Source organism: Piliocolobus tephrosceles, chromosome 9 (assembly GCF_002776525.5).
Source record: "Piliocolobus tephrosceles isolate RC106 chromosome 9, ASM277652v3, whole genome shotgun sequence".
Lineage (NCBI taxonomy): Eukaryota > Metazoa > Chordata > Mammalia > Primates > Cercopithecidae > Piliocolobus > Piliocolobus tephrosceles.
The window spans coordinates 72387148-72410089 of record NC_045442.1 but is presented as its reverse complement, the minus strand read 5'-3'; the positions used below and the strand labels follow the sequence as shown (position 1 = coordinate 72410089).

Here is a 22942-nt window from a genome sequence, read left to right as displayed (position 1 = left end):
AATGGGACTGTACCTGGAGACAAAATCTTTAGGCGGTAATTAAGGTTGAATGAGACCCTAATCCAATAGAGAACTGTGGTTTCATCAAAAGAGAGAGAGAGATCCTTCTCTTTCTTTACTTTCTCTACCATGAGTGGAGGGTGCAGTGAGAAGGTGGCCATCTACAAGCCAGGAAGACAGTCCACACCTGAACCCAACCATGCTGGCACCCTGACCGTGAACTTCTAGACTCCAGCACTGCAAGAAAATGAATTTCTGTTGTTTAAGCCATCTAGTCGATGGCATTTTGTTATGGTAACCCAAGCTGACTAAAGCTCCCTGCCCCTCGCCAATCTCAAACCAAAATTACCTTCCTCACATTCACCCACACAACTTGCTGACACAGCAATGCCACAAAGAGTCCTTGTAAGTTGAAATTACATGACTAAGAACACTAGCTGCTCCTGATGCTTTAGACCAGAGCCTGCATTAGCTCCTGCCACAGATTATCTCATTTAATCCCCCAACAAACTTGAAAGGCATTACCTTCCCTGTTTTAATAGGGAAACTAAAAACAGAAGGTAGAAGTCCAGTCTTTAATCCAAACCTAAACATTACCCTGAAACTTGGAGTGGGCCCAGTCCCCAAATGGAGCAGCAAATCCAACAACAGCTTATGAACAAATTAAGAATCGCAGGTTTTCCATGGAACTCAACAGCTACAATAAATTCAGATTTTAAACCTTCCCACAAAAGCAGCTGGAGGCAACTCCTTAAATTCTGTCAAGAACAAAGTAAAGGCTGGGGAATGGGAGAGGAGTGAATAAAAATGGGTCCAATAAAATATGGGACAGGTCACCGAGCCAGATAGCCTCTGTGACAATTCAAAATGCTCAACAACAACAACAAAAGAAGAGATGACTCACTTCTAAATTTCACTCAAGAGGTAAAAGCTTCATAAAGTAGAAACCCCACTAAAAATCCCCCACTTCAAAAAAGAAAAAAAAAAAAAAAAAAGACAGCTTTGGAGCCTAGGCAGAGAGTATTAGTTCACTGTTGAAAAGAAATAATGAGTTCTAAAGAATTCAGGTAATGTAGCTCAAAATTTACTGCCACATTTTAAAATGCACATGAAAAATAAAATTATCCTAACATGTCCTTGGTGAAAAGGCTGCACGTAATTACTATCACTGACAATGGCATTGAACTTAGCTAAATTAACATCAAAGGAAGTCCCAATTACAGAGCATCTGTGCGTTATTGATGGTGCCCTGTCTGTTCATCTAAGACACTCTACTGTAAGGAGCAGAAAAGCAAATAGAAGGGCTAATTGTAGCACCAGCCTTCGGCAACGCCAAGGGCAGGCCTTCCCTATCATGCTTGTGAAATGCGACTTCTGCTGGTCAGAGTGACAAAAAAGATGCATTTGGAATCTGAGTGTGTACACGGGCCGCAGAAGGAAGCTATGGTGACCACAGGTGGGCAAAACAACTTCTAGGCAAAAACACACCTCCCAGAGGGTTGTAACAAACTCTCAAGCCAGATCCAACAGCTGTCTGGGAACTCAGATCTTCTGGCAGTGTTGGTGAGGAGAAACAGGCTCTTTGGGGAAACAGGAAAGAATGATGCTCTCTCTGCTTCTCAAAGGACCATTTGGGGTAAAGAGCAGAGATAATTTCTTTTGAAATGAGAAGCCCCTCTCTTGTGAGCATCTGGCCTCTCACTGAGTCTGCAGGGTGGCGGAAGGGAGCGCCATTACTTGCGTGCTACTGCATGCTGGTACTTGCCTGGGCATACCTGTTTAACACTCCTCCAAAGGGTACCCTGAAAAGTATGTATCAGCCACATTCAGACAAACATCACATTTTTTCTTCCAAACTTTGTAAAGCCTTTTAACTCTGTTCAGGTTGGACACCCTAAGGCAGGGGTCTCCAACCCCAATCCCCAGGCTACAGACATGTACTAGTCTGTGATCTGTAAGGAACCAGGCCACACAGCAGGAGGGTGAGCGGCCAGTGAGTGAGCTTTACTGCCTGGGCTCTGCCTCCTGTCAGATGAGTGGTGGCATTAGATTCTCATAGGAGCTCTAACCCTACTGTGAACTGTGCACATGAGGGATCTAGGTTGTAGGCTCCTTATGAGAATCTAACGCCTGATGATCTGAGGTAGAGCAGTTTCATCCAGAAATCATTCCCCCTCTCCACCCTCAGTCTGTGAAATAATTGTCTTCCACAAAACTAATCCTGGTGCCAAAAAGGTTGGGGACTGCTGCCCTAAGGTTATCTTACTACTTTATCCTGTCCACAACTTTGCTTTTGAGAACAACAAAAAGATCAGGTAAATGTTAATTATCAGAAACATTCCTTTCATCGCTGAGTTTACATGAGTTTTCTTTTATATTTTCTTTTCACAATTTGCTCTTGTCTGCTATTACCTATAGTAGCAGGCAGTTTGGAATTAGCCAGAACTCCAGAGTAGAAAATGGGACCATGCCATCCTTGTTTTCTCCTTCTTCCTTAGCCATGGAATTGCAAATACTTGCACATGTCACTGAAGGCAGCTTCAGAACAATCTTCATGATGTTTCTCTAGTGGCCTGGCATCTGTGTGGTTGGCCTCTGCCCACCCCTATCTTGCAGGTTTCCTTGATAATGGCCTGAGAGTTCAGTCTCTAGAATCCTAAAGTCTGATGTTTCCATGGGCAAAGAAGGGACTTTCTGAGAAAGACAGAGCTCTATTAAGCTGCGGAGTTCAGGAAAGACAGCAAGGCCCCAGTTCAGCGGAAGGGAAGGGATGCCGAGGCTATCATGATCCTCCTTTCACTCATATATCTGTCAATGGTCTTTTTTCTCTGTTCCTAGACAAGTTGCCCCTATATTTCCAACTCATTCTTCTTCATCACTAGGCTAGAATCACCAAGCTCAAAGCAAAGAATTGGGAGGGGTGGGTTGGAGAATGGAGAAAAGCATGTGAAGGATTTGTCAAGCTCACCCATGCACCCACAGCTGAGGAACAGCAGCCAGCCCTGCCCTGTAGCTGTGCATAGAACCCCAGGCAATGTTGGTTTTAAATGTGGATAACTTTAAATCAGAACCCTAGCTTTACTCTCCAGAACCCAGTTTCTTAAGAAAGCATCTTTATTGTCCTCTCCTTTTCCTTCTTCTCTTTCCTTTCAAATTTAATTTTTAAAAATAATGATAGGCCAGGCACAGTGGCTCACACCTGTAATCCCAGCACTTTGGGAGGCTGAGACGGGTGGATCATGAGGTCAGGAGATCGAGACCATCCTGGCTAACACAGTGAAACCACATCTCTACTAAAAATACAGAAAAAATTAGCCAGGTGTGGTGGTAGGCGCCTGTAGTCCCAGCTACTCGGGAGGCTGAGGCGGGAGAATGGCCACTGCACCCAGGCTGGGTGACAGAGCAAGACCCCATCTCAAAAAAAAAAAAGATAAAAAGAATCTACATTGCAAAAACAAAATACCAAAAATCCTTTTCCAAAGTGGATCAAGAAAATGTCAAGCTGGTAATGTGCAGATTACAGACATAACCAGCTACTAAGGCTCCATCTCAATCGTTGCCAGTGATCATGCGAATGAGAACTTTTTATGGCCCAGTTAAGAAGCCTTAAATTTACTCCTTAAAATGAGACAATGAATACCATAAGGGACAGGGGCTTTGAGGTAAGAACATGTCAAAGAACATTTTGGAAATGTTGTGAACTCCCTATAAGGGGGAGTCACTAGTGGGTCTCTGACAGCCATCAGCTGTCTCCTTGTTCCAGCATCAGAGTTATTCACTCTTACATGGATCCATCTCTGCCATCCCAGAGCTTCTTTAGACACAGCTCTCTAACCCCTGTAGCTGCCTGAGCACTGGCCTGGGTTCTGGGAACACTGTGGCAGCCTCAGACCAGTGCCTGCTATTGCACAGATTTCTAAATCACCAAAGCACCTGCTCTGCACAGAGCTCTAAGGCTCCTCTCCCAGATGCCCAGGGATGCAAATACAAACCTGCCTAGACTTTTTTTCCACTTCAAACTCTGCCAAGGTTCCTCCTTACCCTCAGGGGAAATTGCAAACCTGACCTAACTCAGAGATCCCTCCACAGCCTGGCCCCTGCAGTTCTTTGCCTAGCCCATGCATTTCACCAAAATAGGTTGTGGGGAGTCATCACAGGGTCAAAATCGGAAATTACAAGGTTGCCTCTGGCTACCTTCTATCTCCTGATCTTCCGGCTCTTTTACCCCTGCTTTCCATCATAAATGAAATGTAAGGGATACAGTGGGAAGAGCACAAGCTTTGAATTTGACTTTTTTCCCTGAAGTAATTTAAGGCATACAGGGGAAAGAACATGAGCTTTGGAGCCTAGGAAGACCTGAGGGGAAAAAAAGGGACCTGGTTCCACCTTGCTCTGTAATTTTAGGTAATGGATATAATTTCTCTGATAGTTTCCTCATTTGTAGATTCAAGGTTAGGGAAAAAAATAGAGATAAAATTGTTAAGCAGCTGGTACAATAGCTAGTAGACAGCGACTACTTATTGCATGTTCTTCTAACTCACATATCAGGGAAGTTTCTGTGCATCTAATAATGTACCGCTAGGCAGTCAGTTGACCTGCAGACTGGCCTTGCTATCCTAATTAGTTAAGTACCCAGAAACCCTACAGTAGTTGGTGCTGTGGCACCAACGACTGCCACTAACCTCACAAAACTCCAAGTTGTGTCCAAATTAAGACCTTGGTTCAATAGCCAGAGATGCAGCAGAGGTAGGGTGCGTGGATGGGATGGCCTGCCTAGGTATTAGTCAGGTTTCTGCAGCACACTACTGCTCAAAATCTTAGTGGCTTATTACAAGCATTTCTCTCTCATGCAGAGGTCTGTGGTTGGCTGGGATGTTTGCAGGCCTCAGGTCAGGTTCAGGTCTGGTCAATGTGTCTCTCATGTTGTTTTCATAGCAAATGGCAGACGTGTGCGAGCAGTGAGTGAAAACACATGGTGCTGCGTAAGGCCTTGGCCCAGAATTGTCATGCTATCACTTCCACTCGCATCCCATTGGCCAAGGAGTCACATGGCCAAGGCCAAAGTCAATGGAATGGGGAAGTGTATTCCTTCCTTAGATGGGGAGCCACGGCAAGGGCAGAGAGAAAGGAACAGTTTTAGACCAATAATGCAATCTACCACACTTCTCCCAGTTGTTGGGTTACAGAGGCAGGACAAAGTATCCTACGGTTATTAATCTTATCCCCAACACTTAAAAAGTGCTACTTACTTCCATGATCCTCTTGATACATCTGTCCAAGCATCTTTGGACAGCAGTGAGCATGTGGGAGGCTCGAAAGAGGAAGAGGGTGAAACTGGGCTGTTGGGGTGCTGGGCAAGCCAAAGGCCCCATCAGGGACACAGCAACATCCCCCAGGCACTGGGCTTCATGGACAGTAGTCTCTACTATGTGCTCAGCACCTGGCAAGGCCCCCAGGACTCCTGGGAATGCCCCTTAGAGGCTGCTACCACCTTCCTTCTTTCTATTGTGGATTTTGGTTCTCCAACCATAGGGTTTCACCAGCACACAAGAGACATGGCTTTCCTGCAGTGCTCTATTTTTTATTTCAGAGGGTTGCTACCCAAATGCAAGGCTACAGAGGATGCCTCCAAAGAGTAATACTCCAAAAGCATTTACTTGAGACACAGGATGCCATGATGCTAAAAATGGAGAAATACAAAATCTTTAAGTGATTCTCCCTCAAATGAACGTGCAAACTGTGAAATCAGGAATAAGGTTGAAAAAACAAACAAACTGCAAATGTTTGGCTCCCAGAGTTGTTTTTGAACACACCATCTAAGCATTTCCTTTAAAAAAAAAGTTAATTAAAAAATTTCCTCTCTTCAAAATTTACTAAAAAGCAGCTGAAAATAGAATCTGAATGTGTCTCTAGACAAGAAACATCTGTGTGAAAACAGAAACAAAAAATCATAAAAACAAGAGCACATCCAGGTAGTTGGAAATATCCAGAAAAACAACCAATATTTTAAATTATTTTTTGAATGTTTGTCACTATAGAGAACTTTCAAAATATATTGGCTGATGGCTTGTTGAACTGAATGTACTTGTGATTTACAATGTTTATTTACAGGCATGTCCTACCTTTATATAAAATATATATTCTTGAAAATATTGAGTATAAAGAACAGTAATTATAATAAACCTAGAAGTAGTTTCTGATACCCTTTTAAGCATTTGCAATTGGGCTACACAGGAGTAACAGAAGATATCGAAGACATATGCAGTGTACTTTAGAATACGATAGCACTTAGTAAAGTGCTAGGCTAGGCATAAAAACAATTAAGTGCAGCAAAGAAGCAACTAGGTAGTGCTCCTTTAGGTATAGACAAAAAATACAACAGCAGCGAAGACAGGGAAAATTTCATTGTAACTACACATATACTTGTGGGTACCCCAACATGTTTCATGAGAAGAAGAGCTACTTACTTCCTAAAAGCCCTAATATAAGCAGGCGGGTTCAGAGAGAAGGAGGACTTCAGTACCACCCCGAGTGATGGGGAGCACACAGCTTCAGATCACACCCTTGCCTCCCCCTGAAATACTACCCAGTGGAAAAGCCAAGGCATGGCGATTGTGGTAGTGGTAGGTTTTCCCATCATAAATAACCCTGGGAAAATCCTTTGGAAAAACAAATATGAAGCCCAGAATCTGTCTTTTCTGCCACTGTACAAGTGGCATTAACACACTGTCTAAAGATAATGATTTCTTTCCTGCCTTTTCAGGTAACCATGTTGACTGAAGTAATTAGAACATATACGGCCGGGCACAGTGGCTCAAGCCTGTAATCCCAGCACTTTGGGAGGCCAAGATGGGCGGATCACGAGGTCAGGAGATCGAGACCATCCTGGCTAACACGGTGAAACCCCGTCTCTACTAAAAATACAAAAAAACTAGCCCGGCGAGGTGGCAGGCGCCTGTAGTCCCAGCTACTCCGGAGGCTGAGGCAGGAGAATGGCGGAAACCCGGGAGGCGGAGCTTGCAGTGAGCTGAGATCTGGCCACTGCACTCCAGCCGGGGCGGCAGAGCAAGACTCCGTCTCAAAAAAAAAAGAACATATACAACTTTTTCATGATGAATCTTCCAATATGCTCTGCTGTTCATGGTTCACTCCTTTGATGAGTACTGACTAAGCCTCTGCTATTGACTAGGTACTAGAGATACAGAAAATAAAACAAAACACAAGGTTCCTGCCCTCATGGAGCTGGCACCCCTGGGGTGAGCAGCTTCCTTATCCCAACGAGAAGCCAGTTTCCTTGTGAATCATTCCCTATCTTCATCCTAGATGGCCTTTTGCATGGAAACCCACAAACACAGACACAGATGGAAGAAACTAAAGGTATCTAGGGGAGCGAGGACCTAACTCCAAATGTCAAGGGCAGGACTGTGTAGGGTATTCATGAGAGCAGGTGATTCTCAGACTCAAATAGTTTCCAATTTTCAGTTTAGGGAAAAAGAAAAAGAGAGACTTTTGGAAATGCATGTACTCCAAAGTTTATTTCTTCAACACAGGGCATCTCCCTCCCTCTCCTTTCTTCTCTGTATCTCACACACACACACACACAATACCCCACCATCCCAAGTATCCAAATGTAGGCACACACACAAATATACAAGCTACAACAAAGTACACAAATACATAAACTACACATCATGGCAAAATTAGGTGGAAAAATCAGGAAAGGAAATCGCTCGCCACTTAGAAGCTGACTCTGGTGTACACATACCTCCCAGAACATGCATATGTATACACACACAGAGATTGAAGCGGGTATACACACCTGCATGGGAAACAACGTATGTTTGAACACACTGTGCCCACACAAAGAAACAAGTGACATGTTTTCAAGGACACCTCACTACTCACAGACATAGTTATTACCACATCTGGCCTATAAGAGGATGGACATTAATGCAAGCAAAACATAAGCATCAAAACACTTTCTAATGTTGGCTGTGGTTCTCAGCTGCCCCCGGAGTTGCTCTCCCCAGACTCCTTTAAGATTCTGAAGATTAAACAGTTAGTAGCCAACTTTATATACAAGCCTGTAAACAAGAGGGCTCAGCTTTAAATAATTATGTCAAAGAAATGACAGCTGTGCTCTTTGCCAGAACAGGGATGAATAATTACAAAGTCAGGACATAATTAAGCAATTCTGACTGTTGGATTTTTGAGCTGTCTCTCTGATGTGCAGGGCTGGCATGCCCACCACAAGCGTCCTCCTGGACAGGCCTCTGCACCCCTTTGATCTATGTTTCCCAGTGCAGTGAGGGGCTTAACATTCTAGTTACTAGAAGGCTCTTTCTCTGGGGGCCTGAACCTTCTCTGTGTCCAGTGTGGTGTTCTCTGTATTAACAATGGCATGATTCAATGGCCAATATTTGATAAAGTTATATATATATATATATTTGAATTTTGGGAAATAACAAAGCCTAGCTGTTGCGGGTCCATCAACTAATCACACACACACACACACACACACAGAGGAAGTCTGGAAGCATCCATTGTAGCATCAGCTATCACTTCCTAATGAATGACAGCATCTTTCTCTACAACAATCAGAGCTCAGACAGAAGGCAGCTTTGAAACAACAAAAGCTAAAAGGCAGCCACGGAGGAGAAATGTGTCATCATGGGAGAAAGGGAGCGAGGACTTGCACTCAAGCGCCAGCGCCTGCCAGGTACCCAATCAGACCTCTGCAACATCAGGCCTTTATTACCTCCTGCATGGTTCTGCATTTGTGTCAGCTGAGAGCACCCAGACTGCCCGTTCCCTACCTCCAAGGCAAGGGCTGTGATTGGAGAGGCATTTTCCATTCTCCCAAATTCTTTATGTCAGGAATAAAATGAAAATGGCTCCCCAAATCACGGCCCCCTTGATCATCCATCAGAGCATTCTGCTGAATAAGCACAACAGGCCTTGGCTGCCCTGGAAAGGACAGAAGCCAGCTTGAGATTCTGATTCCATCAAGGAAAATAGGTTTTCCCTGAATGTGCTCAGCACGGCAGCAGCAACACATGGAAAGGAAATCGCTCGTCACTTAGAAGCTGACTCTAGTGTACACATACCTCTCAGAACATGCATATGTATATATACACAGAGACAGAAACGGCTATACACACCTGCATGGGAACAAACATATGTCTATACACACTGTGAATAGGTGAGAACCAGCCTTTTTAATGCCAATTGATTAATTCAGCCAGGAGCTCATTTGGCCTCTTTCTTTCTACAAGAAAAGTACCACTGCCTATCTCTGAAAATAACAGACAAAAGGGAACTAACTGCCTGCCATTCAATGTAGGCATCCAGTTCGATATGAAACCAAGAACACAGAAGAATCATCCTGAGCATTTGAAGAATCATGGCATAAATTGAGCACTTAACTGGAAGCCCAGACCCCCAGGGATTCTGGTCCCAATTCCATGGAGCCTCAGGAAACTGCACCCTCTCCCAGCTCCCTCATCCATGAAATGAGAGCACAGACTAGGTGATTTCTAAGTCCTCTTTGGTTTGGAAATCATGTGACTACAGAACAAGAACCAAATCACCATACTTTGTAAGAGCACTATGTCTCTCTCCTCAAATAATTAACAGGTTTTTTTTTTTTTTTAACTTTTGTTTTAGTTTTGAGGGTAAATATGCAGGTTGGTTATATAGGTAAACTTGTGTCATGGGGGTTTGTTGTAGAGATTATTTCACACCCAGGTACCAAGCCTAGTACCCAATAGCTTTTTTTTCTGCTCCTCTCCCTCCTTCCAACCTTCACCCTCAAATAGGCCTCCATGTCTCTTGTTCCCTTCTTTGTGTTCATGAGTTCTCATCATTTAGCTCCCACCTGTAAGTGAGAATATGTGGTATTTGTTTTTCTGTTCCTCCATCAGTTTGCTAAGAATAATGGCCTCCAGCATCTTTTTGGGGACAGTTTTATGTCCCCATAAAAGATATAATCTCGTTCTTTTTTATGGCTGCATAGTATTCTATAGTGTATACGTATCACATTTTCTTTATCCGATCTGTCACTGATGGGCATTTAGGTTGATTCCATGTCTTTGCTGTTGTGAATAGTGCTGCTGTGAATATCCACACGTATGTGTCTTTATGATAGAATGATTTATATTCCTTTGAGTATATACCCAGTAATGGGATTGCTAGGTCAAATGGTAGTTCTGTTTTTAGCTCTCTGAGGAATTGCCATACTGCTTTCCACAATAGTTGAACTAATTTATACTCTTAACAGGCTTTTTAAAGCTTAATACAGTTAGTAAGGATATTGGAGTCAATCATACAAACATGAACTAATTCTAGAATTGATTAGAAACTAATTGGGAACTCTGAAGGGCATTTCTGCTGATGTTGCTAATGACTCAGAAACAGCTAATGCTGGATTTTAAGGAGCCAGTCTCAGATGCTTTCAAAAGCAAGGAAGGATTTCAATTCCCCCCACCTCTACTCAACAGAACAGTCCTGCTCTTACCTGTTTTCTTCATTTAGACCTTAGGAGATCCACAGGGTAAATATTTAGCTCACTGCTCCAGGGGTGAGAAAACAGAGAGAGAAGAGTATAGACCCAGTGGTCAGACACAAAGTAAACCTCCAGCTCCACAATTACTAGCCAGGTGACCTGGGGCAGCCCAGTTAACTTCTCCAGCCCTGAGTTCCCTCACCCATAAAGTGAGCCAATGACCCCTTCCTTCTACTTTAGAGGATGAGTGAAAACTCGTAGATCTGTGCACCAAGAACCTTAGAAGAATGGGTGGGGGGGGGGGGGGGCATGCATTGAGTGCCCCTTCCAGATATGGAGGATACTACATTTATTACCCCTTCAGATTTTGTGTGACAACATCAAAGCCAATGAGCACAGGAGAAATGCTGATCTACTCTGCACACAGGTATACACATGTATACAAGAAGATGAGACATGTAGGGTGGGCAGGTTATTTTTAATAACCCAGGATATTATAGAGTTCATTTGTTGTACTTTTGCTTGGTTTGGTCATGCTGGCTATCTCTGGACTGTTTTCACCAAAAACAAACAAAAAGAAGGCCAAGAAATAAATTATTTCATTTGGAAAAATTACAAAAGCTAGAACAACTAAAGGCAATCGTGTGCAATACATCAGACCTGTGCCTCGACAGGGAGCACTGTTAACACTTTAATAGCTATGAAACGAATCACTCAATTAATTTCCCACACGCTGAAAGAGGTAACAATACATTTATCTGCCAGTAATATACACTCCATGTCATATATTTCCACAACTGCTAGCAATTTTATTCAGCATAATGGAAAATAAGTTGCACCTCATGGATTCAGGGAAAGAAAGTGGCCTGAGGTCTGCTGCCGGCAGAGCAACTTGATGGAAGATGTTTCATTGTTCTGTTTTATTTTTGTTTTTTCTTTCCCCCCTTTAATCACTTCCAATGCATGTGCAGAGTGCTGTAAGCCAATAGCTGAGGATAAACTAGACTTCTAGGAAGGATATCAGTGCCAGCGTTTTCAACACACAAGCTGCAATCTCATGGGAGGTCACACACAGCTCCACAGAGCCTCAAGGCAGAGGGTTCTCCAAGGAGGTCATCAGGGGTCATTGAGTCCATTCCCCAGCCTCTGGCTTCACTGAAGGACTCCCAACTCCTCCCAAAGAGACAGTCATCCATGTCATTAAAAAATCTCCTTGTGTCTGAATCCAAGACCCCAAGCCAAATCTCCACTGCCTCATCAGAGCTGCCATTAGGATGACACCAAATTCACTTACAGACTCAGCTGGTAAAGGAGAGGCCAGTAAACACCATTCTAATCAGCTCTGGGGAGATACACGTGGGGGACACATGCCAGCCTAGGGACACATTGTCAGAAAACATCGCCTTCCACACTAACGATATCTCAGAGAGTCGTGGAGTCCTTGCCTGTGATGGAAGAAAATCACTCTTCTCCCTTTGGGAGCAAACAAGAAAGGCCCCCTCTGAAGTACTAGAAGAATCCCACCTACCCCAGAAGCCCACCCATGCCCAGTGCTTTCCTCTTTCTCCTTTCTCAGCTGCAAACCTGCAGAGGCCCCACTTAGTGAATATCTTCAAGAAGGAGACCTGCAGTCCCCTACAGAACTTCACCATTGGGCTATGCATAGCGCTGCTTTATTGGTAAAACAGGAAGATCCAATTTACACCTAATCCTATTTCAAGTTTGGCTAACAATGTATCCATTGAGGGACTCTTCATGTGAGATCCCAACTGCATTCTAAACACTCAGAGGACATTCTCCATGCCCTGGGGTGTAAGCACTGCCACGAGATGTAAATCCCTTGTGAAGAACAGCGAGTAGGCAGCTCACCTTGGGCTTCACCACCTTCATGTAGGCTCCTCTGACCAACGCCTCCTCTCGTTCTTGTCTGGTTACTTTCTGGGCATCCAGAAATTTCAAGTTGGGCAGCTTGTACAGAACAAAGCATCTGGAAGACAAGAGTCAGAGACAACTCAGGAAGGTTTGTGTGGCAGCCTCAGAGATCCAGACAGCTTGTCTGATCTTCAAGAATCCATACCATCCGGTCTTCCGGAACTTAGACCTTGGCTGCTTCTCCTTTCTTTCACAAAGAATAAACAATTGCTCCTTGGAGAAGTCAGAATGCTTCTATCTTACACAGATGCACAACTAAACATTAGAAGCACACACTAATGGTGCACTAGGCTCAAAGGTAAACACACACACACGTGGGTTAGCTAGTAGCACCCTATCAACGTATTCCCTTCCTTTCAGTCTGGAAAACAGGCTCAGCTTCTTGGCTACATAGTTCTCAGTAAAATAAACCTATAAATTAATTGCACCCTTTATGTCACTGCCATTCCTATGGGTCGTCTGTATCATAGAATGTAACGACCTGGATGACTGTGGGTTACAAGTGAGGAACACATGTAGCTGAGAAATGCTTCCTTGAGAAATCAGGCAGGGGTTTTAATAACTTTTTAGCATCATCCATTGATAATACATGTGGTTATTTCCATACTCTATCCTATGAAGATTATCAAGGAGAAATGGGGGGGGGGGTTAATTTTTAGGAGATACTAATGGCCCAACAAATGCTAGGTGCTCTCCATCTCCCTGGAAAAAATCTTTGGCATACATACGGACTCCAGAAATAAGCCAATGACTGCTAGTGTAATTAACTGTCCTCAAATGGGTATATATGGAGTTGACAAGAATAACCACTTGGCCGGGGTATAGTTATATAAACGCACAAATAAATGTATAACAGGTATGGATATGTGTCTATTCTTCTCCCTCATCAGGGACAGTCACTAACCAAGATGCTTTCCATCAGGTTCCATAGTCCATCAATCAAACAGGTGAATTGTTTCCACCCCACTCAAGAGGTGAGTACCCAGTGTCAAGAGCAATGGGTTATCTCCAAAGGAATCTGTCATTTCCTTCCTACACCCAGCCTCCTCAGCATATACTCATCTTTCAAGCCTCATCTCCTATGAAGGTTTTTTTGTACACCTCCACTCTACATTGCTTTCTCCCTTCTCAGGACTCCTAGAATATGCTATCAGCACCTTACAGTCTAACATTTTGTTGTTTTCTAATTATTTTCTTGGTGTTCATTAATGTCCTTACCCAAACTATAAGCTTCTTGAAGGCAGCGACAAATTTCTTTGCTCACTCTCACCACATCTTGAAAACTGGCATTAGAATGGAGTCAATAACATACCAGCTTATTTCAGTTGCACAGCTATTTCTTGATCACCTACTATGCCGGGCCTTAGGAATACAGATGTGATTACAACATGCTTCCTGCTCTCAGAGGTGTTCTCAGTGTAACAGAAATTATACACTCACATGGAGAAATTAGGAATCGGCATAGCTAAGTGCCAAGACTGAGGTTATGCATAGAGTGGTTATGGGAGCACAGAGAAAGGGATCTACTGACTGAAAACTCAATGGAAAAGGATAAATAGGAAATCTCAAATGGGCATCAAGGAACCACATCTTAAAGCAACCTCAAGCACCTGGCTGTTCCTCAATGAGGATATTACTTGGAACAGTGTGACTCGCCTTCACTGGAGCCTTGGGATCCCAAGGCCACCTTCCACATTCATAAGGTGGTCTCTTTATTGGTGGCAGTAGCAGCCCATCTGGAGCAATTGCTGCAAATACACCAGCCGCAGTAGGGGCTGTTTGCTCTGCGGAGCTGGCAGGAGCCAGAAACAGGCAGGAAACCCAAGCCCTCCTGAGTTGGTGGGGCAGGAGCCCCTGCTCCCATGTGCAACTGCAGCTGCCCAGCTGCAGCTGCAGACCCAGGCATCCCTGTGCTCTTCCGGGCTTGGGAAGCCCCCCTCACCTGGCAGGCTTGGGAGTGCCTGGTCCTGCTGCCTGGCCTCTCCCCACTCCCAATGCTCCCAATTTTGGAGCAAAGTTGTGGCCAAGCCCAGGTACTGTCACAAGCTGGCTGGGTGTGCACATGCTTGGAGCAGTACTGAAACACCAGCTCCCTGCCACCTTGGCCCCCTCTGGACTTTGGGTGCTGACGTGCACAGCAAGGAGGCCAAGGGGCAGCTGAGGAGAACTCAGCATGGGCCTGCAGGCATCCCTTGGCACAAACAGCCTAGGTGCCACGGGCACTGTAGTCAGCAGGTTGATGGCTGGCAGCAGGAGGCAGACAGGCTCCTAGGTGGAAAGGGGTGTGTCCCTGGTGAAATCCCACCCACCATCAAGCCAGGGGTGGCCTAAAGCATAGGGGCTGGGCTGCCAGTTTCACAAATTGGAGTGAGAACTTAAGGTACCTTTTCTGGGCCCTGCCATGGCCACCCATGGACCAATCGGCATGCACTTCCTTTCCTCTGAAGCCCATAAAAACCCCAGACTCAGCCAGACTCAGGCAGATGATGGAACAACCTGCCTCTGGAAAGGAGCTATCCACTTTGGGTCTCCTCTCTGCTGAGGGCTCCACAGACACTGAGATGACCTGCCTGCAGAAAGGAGCTACTCACTTTAGTTGTCCTGAGAGCTGTACTGCTGCTTAATAAAGCACCTCTTTGCCTTGCTCACCCTCCAGCTGTGTGCATACTTCATTCTTTCTGGATCTGGGACAAGAACTCGGGACCCACCAAATGGCAGGACTGAAAGAGCTGTAACACAAACAGGGCTGAAACATGTCCCCGTGCTGGCCACATTGTGGGTGATGAGACAGAGAGAAGAGCTGTGGCCCTTTGGGGAGCCCAGACCTAAGAGCTACCCAAGCCAAGGCTGTGACATCCTCTTTGGGGCTCTGTGGTTCCTGTCATCTTCAAGATTCCAGGTGCCACCACATTCCCCCGTGCCTGCAGTGGAAGCCAGTTGTGGTATGCCTGCTCCAGATACAGCCTCACAGGGAGCTGGTGCCCATGCCAGTGCCTGGAGCTGCCCAGCCCACTGCTGCCAGCATGCCTGGCTGTGTGCAGTGGCCAGACTCTGTGCTTGCTTGCTCATGTACCCCTCATAGCTCCACACCTGGCTCACTCTTGGCAGGCATGGGATCTGAACCGGTAGCATGAGCCAAGTGCCGCCCGCCAGGCTGAGTAGGTGGAAAAAGCCCAGCAGGCCCAAGCAAAGCTCAGGCAAAGGCACCACCAGCCACAGAGGTTTCCAGCTGAGGAAGCAACACCCCAAGGATGCAGTGACATTATCACCAAGTGGCCTGCATATGCTTATCCAGGTAAAAGACTTGACTGACCAACCCAAAGCCAGAGAGAATAGTTTAGAGGTCTGCAGGAATAACCTACCAGGACTCATTGTTAAGGTCAAAATATTATGAAATTCTTTTCTTCCTTCAGAAATGTCCACCCCATGCCTGATGTCCTGGAAATTTGGCTCTGGCTACTTCCTGTTTCCTCCCTGGCCTCAATCTATTGTCCTCTTTCCTACCCTGGGTTCTCCCTTCCCTCTCCAAATACCTGCTAACCTCACCCAAAATCAAGAAAGTGCCATAAAATGTCCAAATATATTTTCTTTTCTTTCTTTTTTCTTTCTTTCTTTTTTTTTTTTTTTTTTTTTTTTGAGATGGAGTCTTGCTCTGTTGCCCAGGCTGGAGAGCAGCGGCATGATCTCTGCTCACTGCAACCTCTGCCTCCCAGGTTCAAGCAATTCCCCTGCTCAGCCTCCCAAGTAGCTGGGACTACATGTGTGTGCCACCACTCCTGGCTAATTTTTGTATTTTTAGTAAGACAGGATTTCACCACGTTGGCCAGGCTGGACTCAAACTTCTGACCTCAAATGATCCACCTGCTGGGATTACAGGCATGAGCCACCACCAAGTATCTTTTCTATCCTCCAGTAGAGCTCCCACCGGCCTCAGTCAATGTCAGAGAAAACTTCCATCTTCTGCTTGTAGGAGAAAAGTCTTGATGACAACAGACTCTTTCAAATAAAGACATGTACAGACAGAAACAATATGTCAGGAGTGACGCGCAGGGAGTAAAGACACCCACTAAGTGTAGGGTGGGAAAAGATGAATATTCAGGTGAAGAAAACATCAGTATTAGAAAATCAGCCAATGTTTAACGATGGAGTGAAAGATGCCTTCACGGGGCTGGCAGGAACCACGATGACAACAGACCGCACATTGTCATTTTGCCTCACTTTGGATCACAGCCCTGAAATCAAAGGAGAAAGAGAGAGAGAGAGGTGCTGGCTTTTAAGCTAGTTAAAAATTTTAGATGACAAAGAGCTGCTGTTTTCAGATCACTCTTCTTACACAATCAAAGAGACAGCCCTTGACACAGGCTGCCAGTCACCCCCTGAAATAAGGGATGACTTGGCACACATCCCGAGGGCCAGCCTGAGTTTCCAAGTAGATGCTGCTTGGAGAGGTCTGAGGGATACTAGGAGGACTTGCCCCAAATAGTTCCATCTGAGATTCAGCCCAGGGTCCAAAGTTCCTTCATAGAGGTATCTTCTTTCATTTACTTATTCATACATTCACTCGTTCAACAAGTAATTATGGAACAGCTACTGTGTGTCAGGACCTGAGTCAGGTGTCAACAGGAGATAAGCAATATGGAAGATCTGTGCTCTCTCAGTGAGCTTCTATTCTTGCACAGTGGTTCTCAAACTTCAGTGGGCATCAGTATTTCCTGGAGACTGTCCAACACACAGATGGCAGGGACCCATCCCCAGAGTTTCTGATTCAGTATTTCTGGAACTGGGCCTGAAATTTACATTTCTAATATGTCCCCAGGTGACGCTGATGCTGCTGGTCCTGCTGAGAACCAATGTCCTCGTGAAAATAACACCAAGAGGAATAATAACTTTGAAATTAGGAGGGTGGTGAGGCAGCAGTAAGAGTCTCCTTCCAGTTCTGCTAAGGCTTTCCCTGCCCCAATGCCTGCAGTACACAGAGCCCAGCCAGTGGCCATGTCTGCCAGATCTTCTTGCCCCTTGATGGCTTGGAACTGGCTCCAAACCTTAATGCCAAGTGATAAGTCAGTGGGCTTCCTGCCTGCCTGTCCTTTCGTGGTCCTGGGAGATCTATTTCCCTTTGTTCTAGGTCATGTCAGGGTGTCAAAACCACAGCTTCAATCCTGAGTGTAATACAAGTTTGCCATAAAAATACAAGAGAGGATTCCCGAAGCCACAGAATGAAGGCTTTTACAATATCAATTCAACCCTTGTAAATTTAATCCTGGGTTATTTGTTGCACCAAAATCTCTTTACTGTGATGTATTACTTAGTTACTGGGGTTATCACAGCCGTATCCTAAAGTTGCATAGTACATAAAACATTTCAGTTAACAATGCGGGAAGGTTAACTCCCCCAGATAACCTGCAATCACAAGGGCTAGTCCAGATGACATCCCTCTGTCAGCTTCCACGAGCTATTGATGGTTCAATCAGTTTGTTTTGAAGGTAAAGTACAACAAAAGGGCACTAAACTTATTCAGACTGTCAACAGGGGCTATCAGGAATGGGGTTTGCAGGTAAGTCATTCTGGGTGTTTTAAGGCTATTATCAAACAGCAATGGTTGAAGGAAGAGACAGCTACTAATAACACAGAAGGCAGCCATCATAAACCACTTTATGGCAGAAACCCCCGTCTATAAATCCTGCGACACCCGGAGACAGCTTCAGATTTATAAAACTGCTTGTTAAGCCAGGGCACTGCTTAATGAAAAGAGATCAGTCTAAGTTCTAAGTCTCACGTCCCTAGCTCCAGAGGGCAACTCCAATTTTCCTGACCTTCTCAAGGTGGCTGGGGGAAAGCCCCCAGGGCTGCGGGCGGTGAGGGGTGGGGGTAGAGTCAGAGGCGCTCTTGGCTGAGATACAGAAGGTGGGGTTATCAAGAGGAGAGCAGGGATCCCGGGAAGGTGCTTAAACACCCATTTGTCTCTGTCTGGAAACAGATTTCCTAAAACTGAGAGACCAGCACATCGAGCTTTTCAGGTCCTCTTTCTTTTCACAGAATGTTCCATTTGCTTAAAGGACTCCTCTAACGAGAGAGCTAAAACTGCTAGGAGGAGAAAAGGAAAAGGAGAAATACTTTTTTTTTTTCCTTTCTCTCCAAAATCAATTTTCTCTGCTCTAGTCCCGACACCCAGGCATTTTTCATCCAGACCTGAGAGAGAGAGGAGGATGCTCTTTCCCCCGCCTGTAACCATTAACCCCAGGGCAATGCCTGCTCCCCAGGAACACTACACAACCACAGAAAAGCTCGGATGGGCCTCCATGGTCTGTGAATGGGGTTGGCTGCCATGTTTCTTTCTCTGACATGCTATTCAAGAAATACCAAGTTTCCAGTCCATGAGGGAACTGGTCATGGGGTCATTGGAAATTTTCTTCCATTTATGGCAGTCTATGCTTCTTTGCATTATTTCTTGCTGCCTTCTTGCTTCCATCCTTTGGAGGCAGGGAGACATGGTACAAGCTACTGGTGCCCTACCTGGGACCCCTGAAGGCAGCAATGGGTGATCTGTGCCATTCTCAAACTTTCATAAAGCTTGACGGGATAGTTGAGTCTGCCAACAAAATATCATGCTTCCTCACTGTTGACTAGATTACATTAACTCAATAGCACTGGTTACCTCATGCTGAACAGAAGCCCTGATAAACTGCTGAATGTATCTGTTTCATAATAATAATAAAGTTAGCAATGGCTTCAGTGCAGTCTATTTGAGACACCAAAGCTTTTAAAGCGTTGAGGAGAAAAATAAAAGGAGGGGAAGTTTTTGTAACAAAAAGCTTGGAGACTAATAGCATAGGGAAAGAGGCCAGACTCTGAGTGTATCTTGCCCTGTGATCTTGGTTCTGTCTCTGCTGCCTTTCTGAGCCTCAGTTTCTCTATCTATGCTGTGAAGTGGATGGGCCAAATGATGTCCTTCAAATGTTACCTTGCTTGAACTCTATGTGGCTCAAAGTTGACTTACAATAAATATATCCATGTCGTCCTTTCTCGTTATTCCAATTTCCTTATATAACCACCCCCCAACACCTCCAAGTAAATGACGACAGTGAGAAAGTCAATAAAGACCACAGAGTAATGAACAAACACTGTGAGTAGAATAACTGCAGATGCTCAGAGAGATGACAATGATCTCACTCTAATGAGCCGAGGTGAGCTCACCTACAGCATTCATGAATGCCTGACAACTGGCAGAGGCCAGCTGATTTTCCTCACAGTTCACCGGCAGCATGTTTGAAGTCTCTGTGCAAACAATACACCCACAGGACAGACCAAGGCCCTCTACAGAGGGTAACCGGCAATTACTCTGTGGGCTTCTGTCACTTTGATCTCTGGGTCGTGACCTTTGCTTTCTTGTGATCTTCAAAGCCCAGATTGTAGATTAGCTGGAGAATGCTCACTGGGTTATGTAAACCACAAGTTTTACAGCTCCTATTCGTCTGGGAAATGGTGGCAGCCCAGAGAGACCAGACGGTGGAGGGTCCCTCCCTCCTTCCCTTTGGCTGAGTGCTGCAGACACTGGGCAGGCCCCAGGGCTGCTCCGTGCAGGGGAACAAAGAACGGGTGTCACATTTTAAATAACTGAAAGTTGTAAGGAATACAGAAGGGCCTACAGGGAGGAGGGAGGAAAGCAAGGCCAACCAGAGACTGGAGTGGCAGGAGAGGATCAATGACAGAGGGTTCAGTGACAGAGGAAGAGCTAAAAGACCATGAGACCAACTCCCTTATCTGAAAGGTGAAGTCCAGATTTGTCTACTGTTAACCTTCAGTCCATTGTTCTTTCTGTAGCAAAAAGAAAAAAAGAGATGGCAAGGGAAGACAAGAAATAGACCATTCTGGGCACCCAGCTTTCCCATATTGATTTGTTTTTTTGGCTAGTGTTGAAATCCACAAGGGGCACCAAAGTGATTTCTTAGTAGCATGGTGGTCTCTCCAGCCAAGACTTGCACTGCTGTTCTCTTCCTGCCCAAATCCTGGAGGCTGCTGATTATCACATTCACCTCCATTCAACATTCATCCCAAAATAGCAGCATGGTGTGTACACACTGAAAATCACAGACAGGTTTAAGCTCCTATAATAACAGGGCCGTGGACATTTCTCAGCCATGAACTATGATGAATGGCGAAGAGAAACCCCAGGCATGTTTCTGCTCCTGCCCCAGTGAGGCCAGGGTGCTACTCAACAACTTGGTAGTATGTTCATGCTCACATATAAGTTTAATGAGCCTGTTTTATGGTGGGGATGTGTGCCAAGAAAATCCAACTGGGTGCACAGGGGGTAAGTGAGGAAGTGAAAGGGGTGAATGTAGGAGGAGGGGAGGAAAGACTCCATAGAAACTCAAGCTCTGTGATGCCATTTCCAATAACTACACAAATCGAGTCACTTCCCATTTCTGGTCCAGTGGTTGGCCACAACGTGACCTAAAAACTGGGCTGACCTCTTTGAAATCAACATCTCCCATGGAAATGAAACAACAGACACACTTGTTTTGATGTATGGCTGGGTGACATATTATAAATATTACATCACATAACCACAGAGGATGCCAATCAATAAGAAATTTTTTCAGACAGCACTAAATGAACCATGGGTTCTTGCTTCTGAATATAGTCCTTTAAGGCTCCTAGTATTGCTTAAATGATTAATAGAAGACATATTGTCAGAAAATGTACTTAAAGTGAAAAACAGTAAACTGTAGAAATATCATTCATTTTTAAGCAATTTTCTAGTGAAAATGTCACATAAATTTACATAGAGGCTCTACTATTAGGCTCTGGGTAACAGCTAGAAGGCAGGCAACCCTCATGCTTTGTGGATGAAGGGCCAGGAAAATGTTTTACCAAAAGAAAAAAAAAGGCAGCTGCATTGCTTTGTATAAACATAAATGCCACAGGAACTCTAGAGTCAAAAGTCATATTGCAAAACCCTAAAATTTCTCAATGGCAAATGGAGCACAAACTCGAGGAAGGACCAAGCGGATCTGCTTACAGACCATAGAATGGAGCTATATCAAACACATATCTATCTCTTCCATATACAAGTGTGAGCACTCATCAACAGTAAAAAATAAAGATATTAAATGAATAAAAAATTTAAATGTGCTAGAGAATCAGCCTACCATTCCACTCTTCAACCAGTTGCTGTGCAGTGAATGTGTAACTACATGGGAACATATTTACTGTTCCTTGTGCTGTTCTTAGTTCCTGTTTCTCTCGGAGTGCAAGCATCTTGCCATCATTGTGGATGATGTAAATTTTCTAAGTTAATTTTGACTAGTTACGATTTTGGCTTTGTATGGCCTCCAGAATATAGCCTCTCGTGGCAACTTTGTCATATGTGTACTCACAAACCACCTCCCTAGCCCCACCCCTCAACTCCTTCCAAGGGAACAGAACTGGAGTGGGGAGGATGGGCTTGGAGTGTGCCCAGGCTAGCCCATGACACAGACCACACTTGTAGAATCCAGCCCTCCCTAAAGATTCATTACCCATAACCAGCACTTGGATTGAGTCTGAATCACAGTCCTTTGCTTATTAGCTGCATTTGTTAACATCCAAATGGCTCTGATTCCAAATGGGCAGTGGGCATCTGAAATGGCCAAATATCCCTGCATCTCCCTATAAGTTCCTAGCTCCTGAGAAGGAAAGGTGGTTTCAAGCCACCTCCAGAAAAAAAAAAAAAAAAAAAAGGGTGCCAAGCCCTTTTTTCATATCCAACACTACTTTAGGCATTGATGAGGCTTCAAGAGTCAAGACAACTCAGCTCCTACCCACCGGAAGTCATTCTCTAGATGTGGAAATACATGAAGAAGTGAGAGAAATACACAAGATAGAATCTATGAAATGGTGTGAGACAGTAAAGGAAGAAATGTAACTGGTTGGGAGCAGATTGTCTCCGAATTCTAAAGCCAACTGGACATCAGAAACACCTATGGACTGTTGCGTTGTAATTGCCACCAACTGCATCAGAAGACCTTGGATGACTCAGAGGCAGATCCTTGATTATGGAATACTGATGTAGACTGTCCTCCCATTTGAAAGGTCCCACTGGCAAAGCTGGACTCCATATCATATCTTCTGATCTGACCCCATACACCTTGGTCTTAGTACTTTTGCTAATGTGACCAGTTACAATAGAAAAAACAAATAGTAATTATTTGAGAGCTGATGGTACACAAAGAAAAGAAAAAAATTTTTCTTAGCTTTTCTTTTCCTTTTGCAACCTCATAAGCCCTGTACTTGAGACCAATCCCTCTCTACCTCTCTCATTCTAGAAAAAATAACAAAAACGTGCCTACATGGTTGGCTTCACACGTAGCTTCTTGGCCCCATGAATGAATGAATGAATGAACAAGTACATGAATGTGTGTGTACACATACATATACATATACATATAGACATAGATGTATATATATGCATATATACACATACGAAATTTATTAAGTTATTTTTAAGAGTTATTCAGGTGGGGT

At 44.6% G+C, this 22942-nt stretch overlaps 1 protein-coding gene across 3 annotated transcripts in view; it reads right to left on the bottom strand.

Moving 5' to 3' along the window:
* Positions 1-22942, bottom strand: part of LRMDA (leucine rich melanocyte differentiation associated) — a 1127556-nt gene that overhangs the window by 486521 nt on the left and 618093 nt on the right. For all 3 annotated transcript variants that reach the window (XM_023204865.2, XM_023204867.1, XM_023204866.1), the window contains one exon: positions 12374-12491. In XM_023204865.2, the coding sequence (XP_023060633.1) occupies positions 12374-12491 (118 nt within the window). The remainder of the gene's footprint in view (positions 1-12373; positions 12492-22942) is intronic.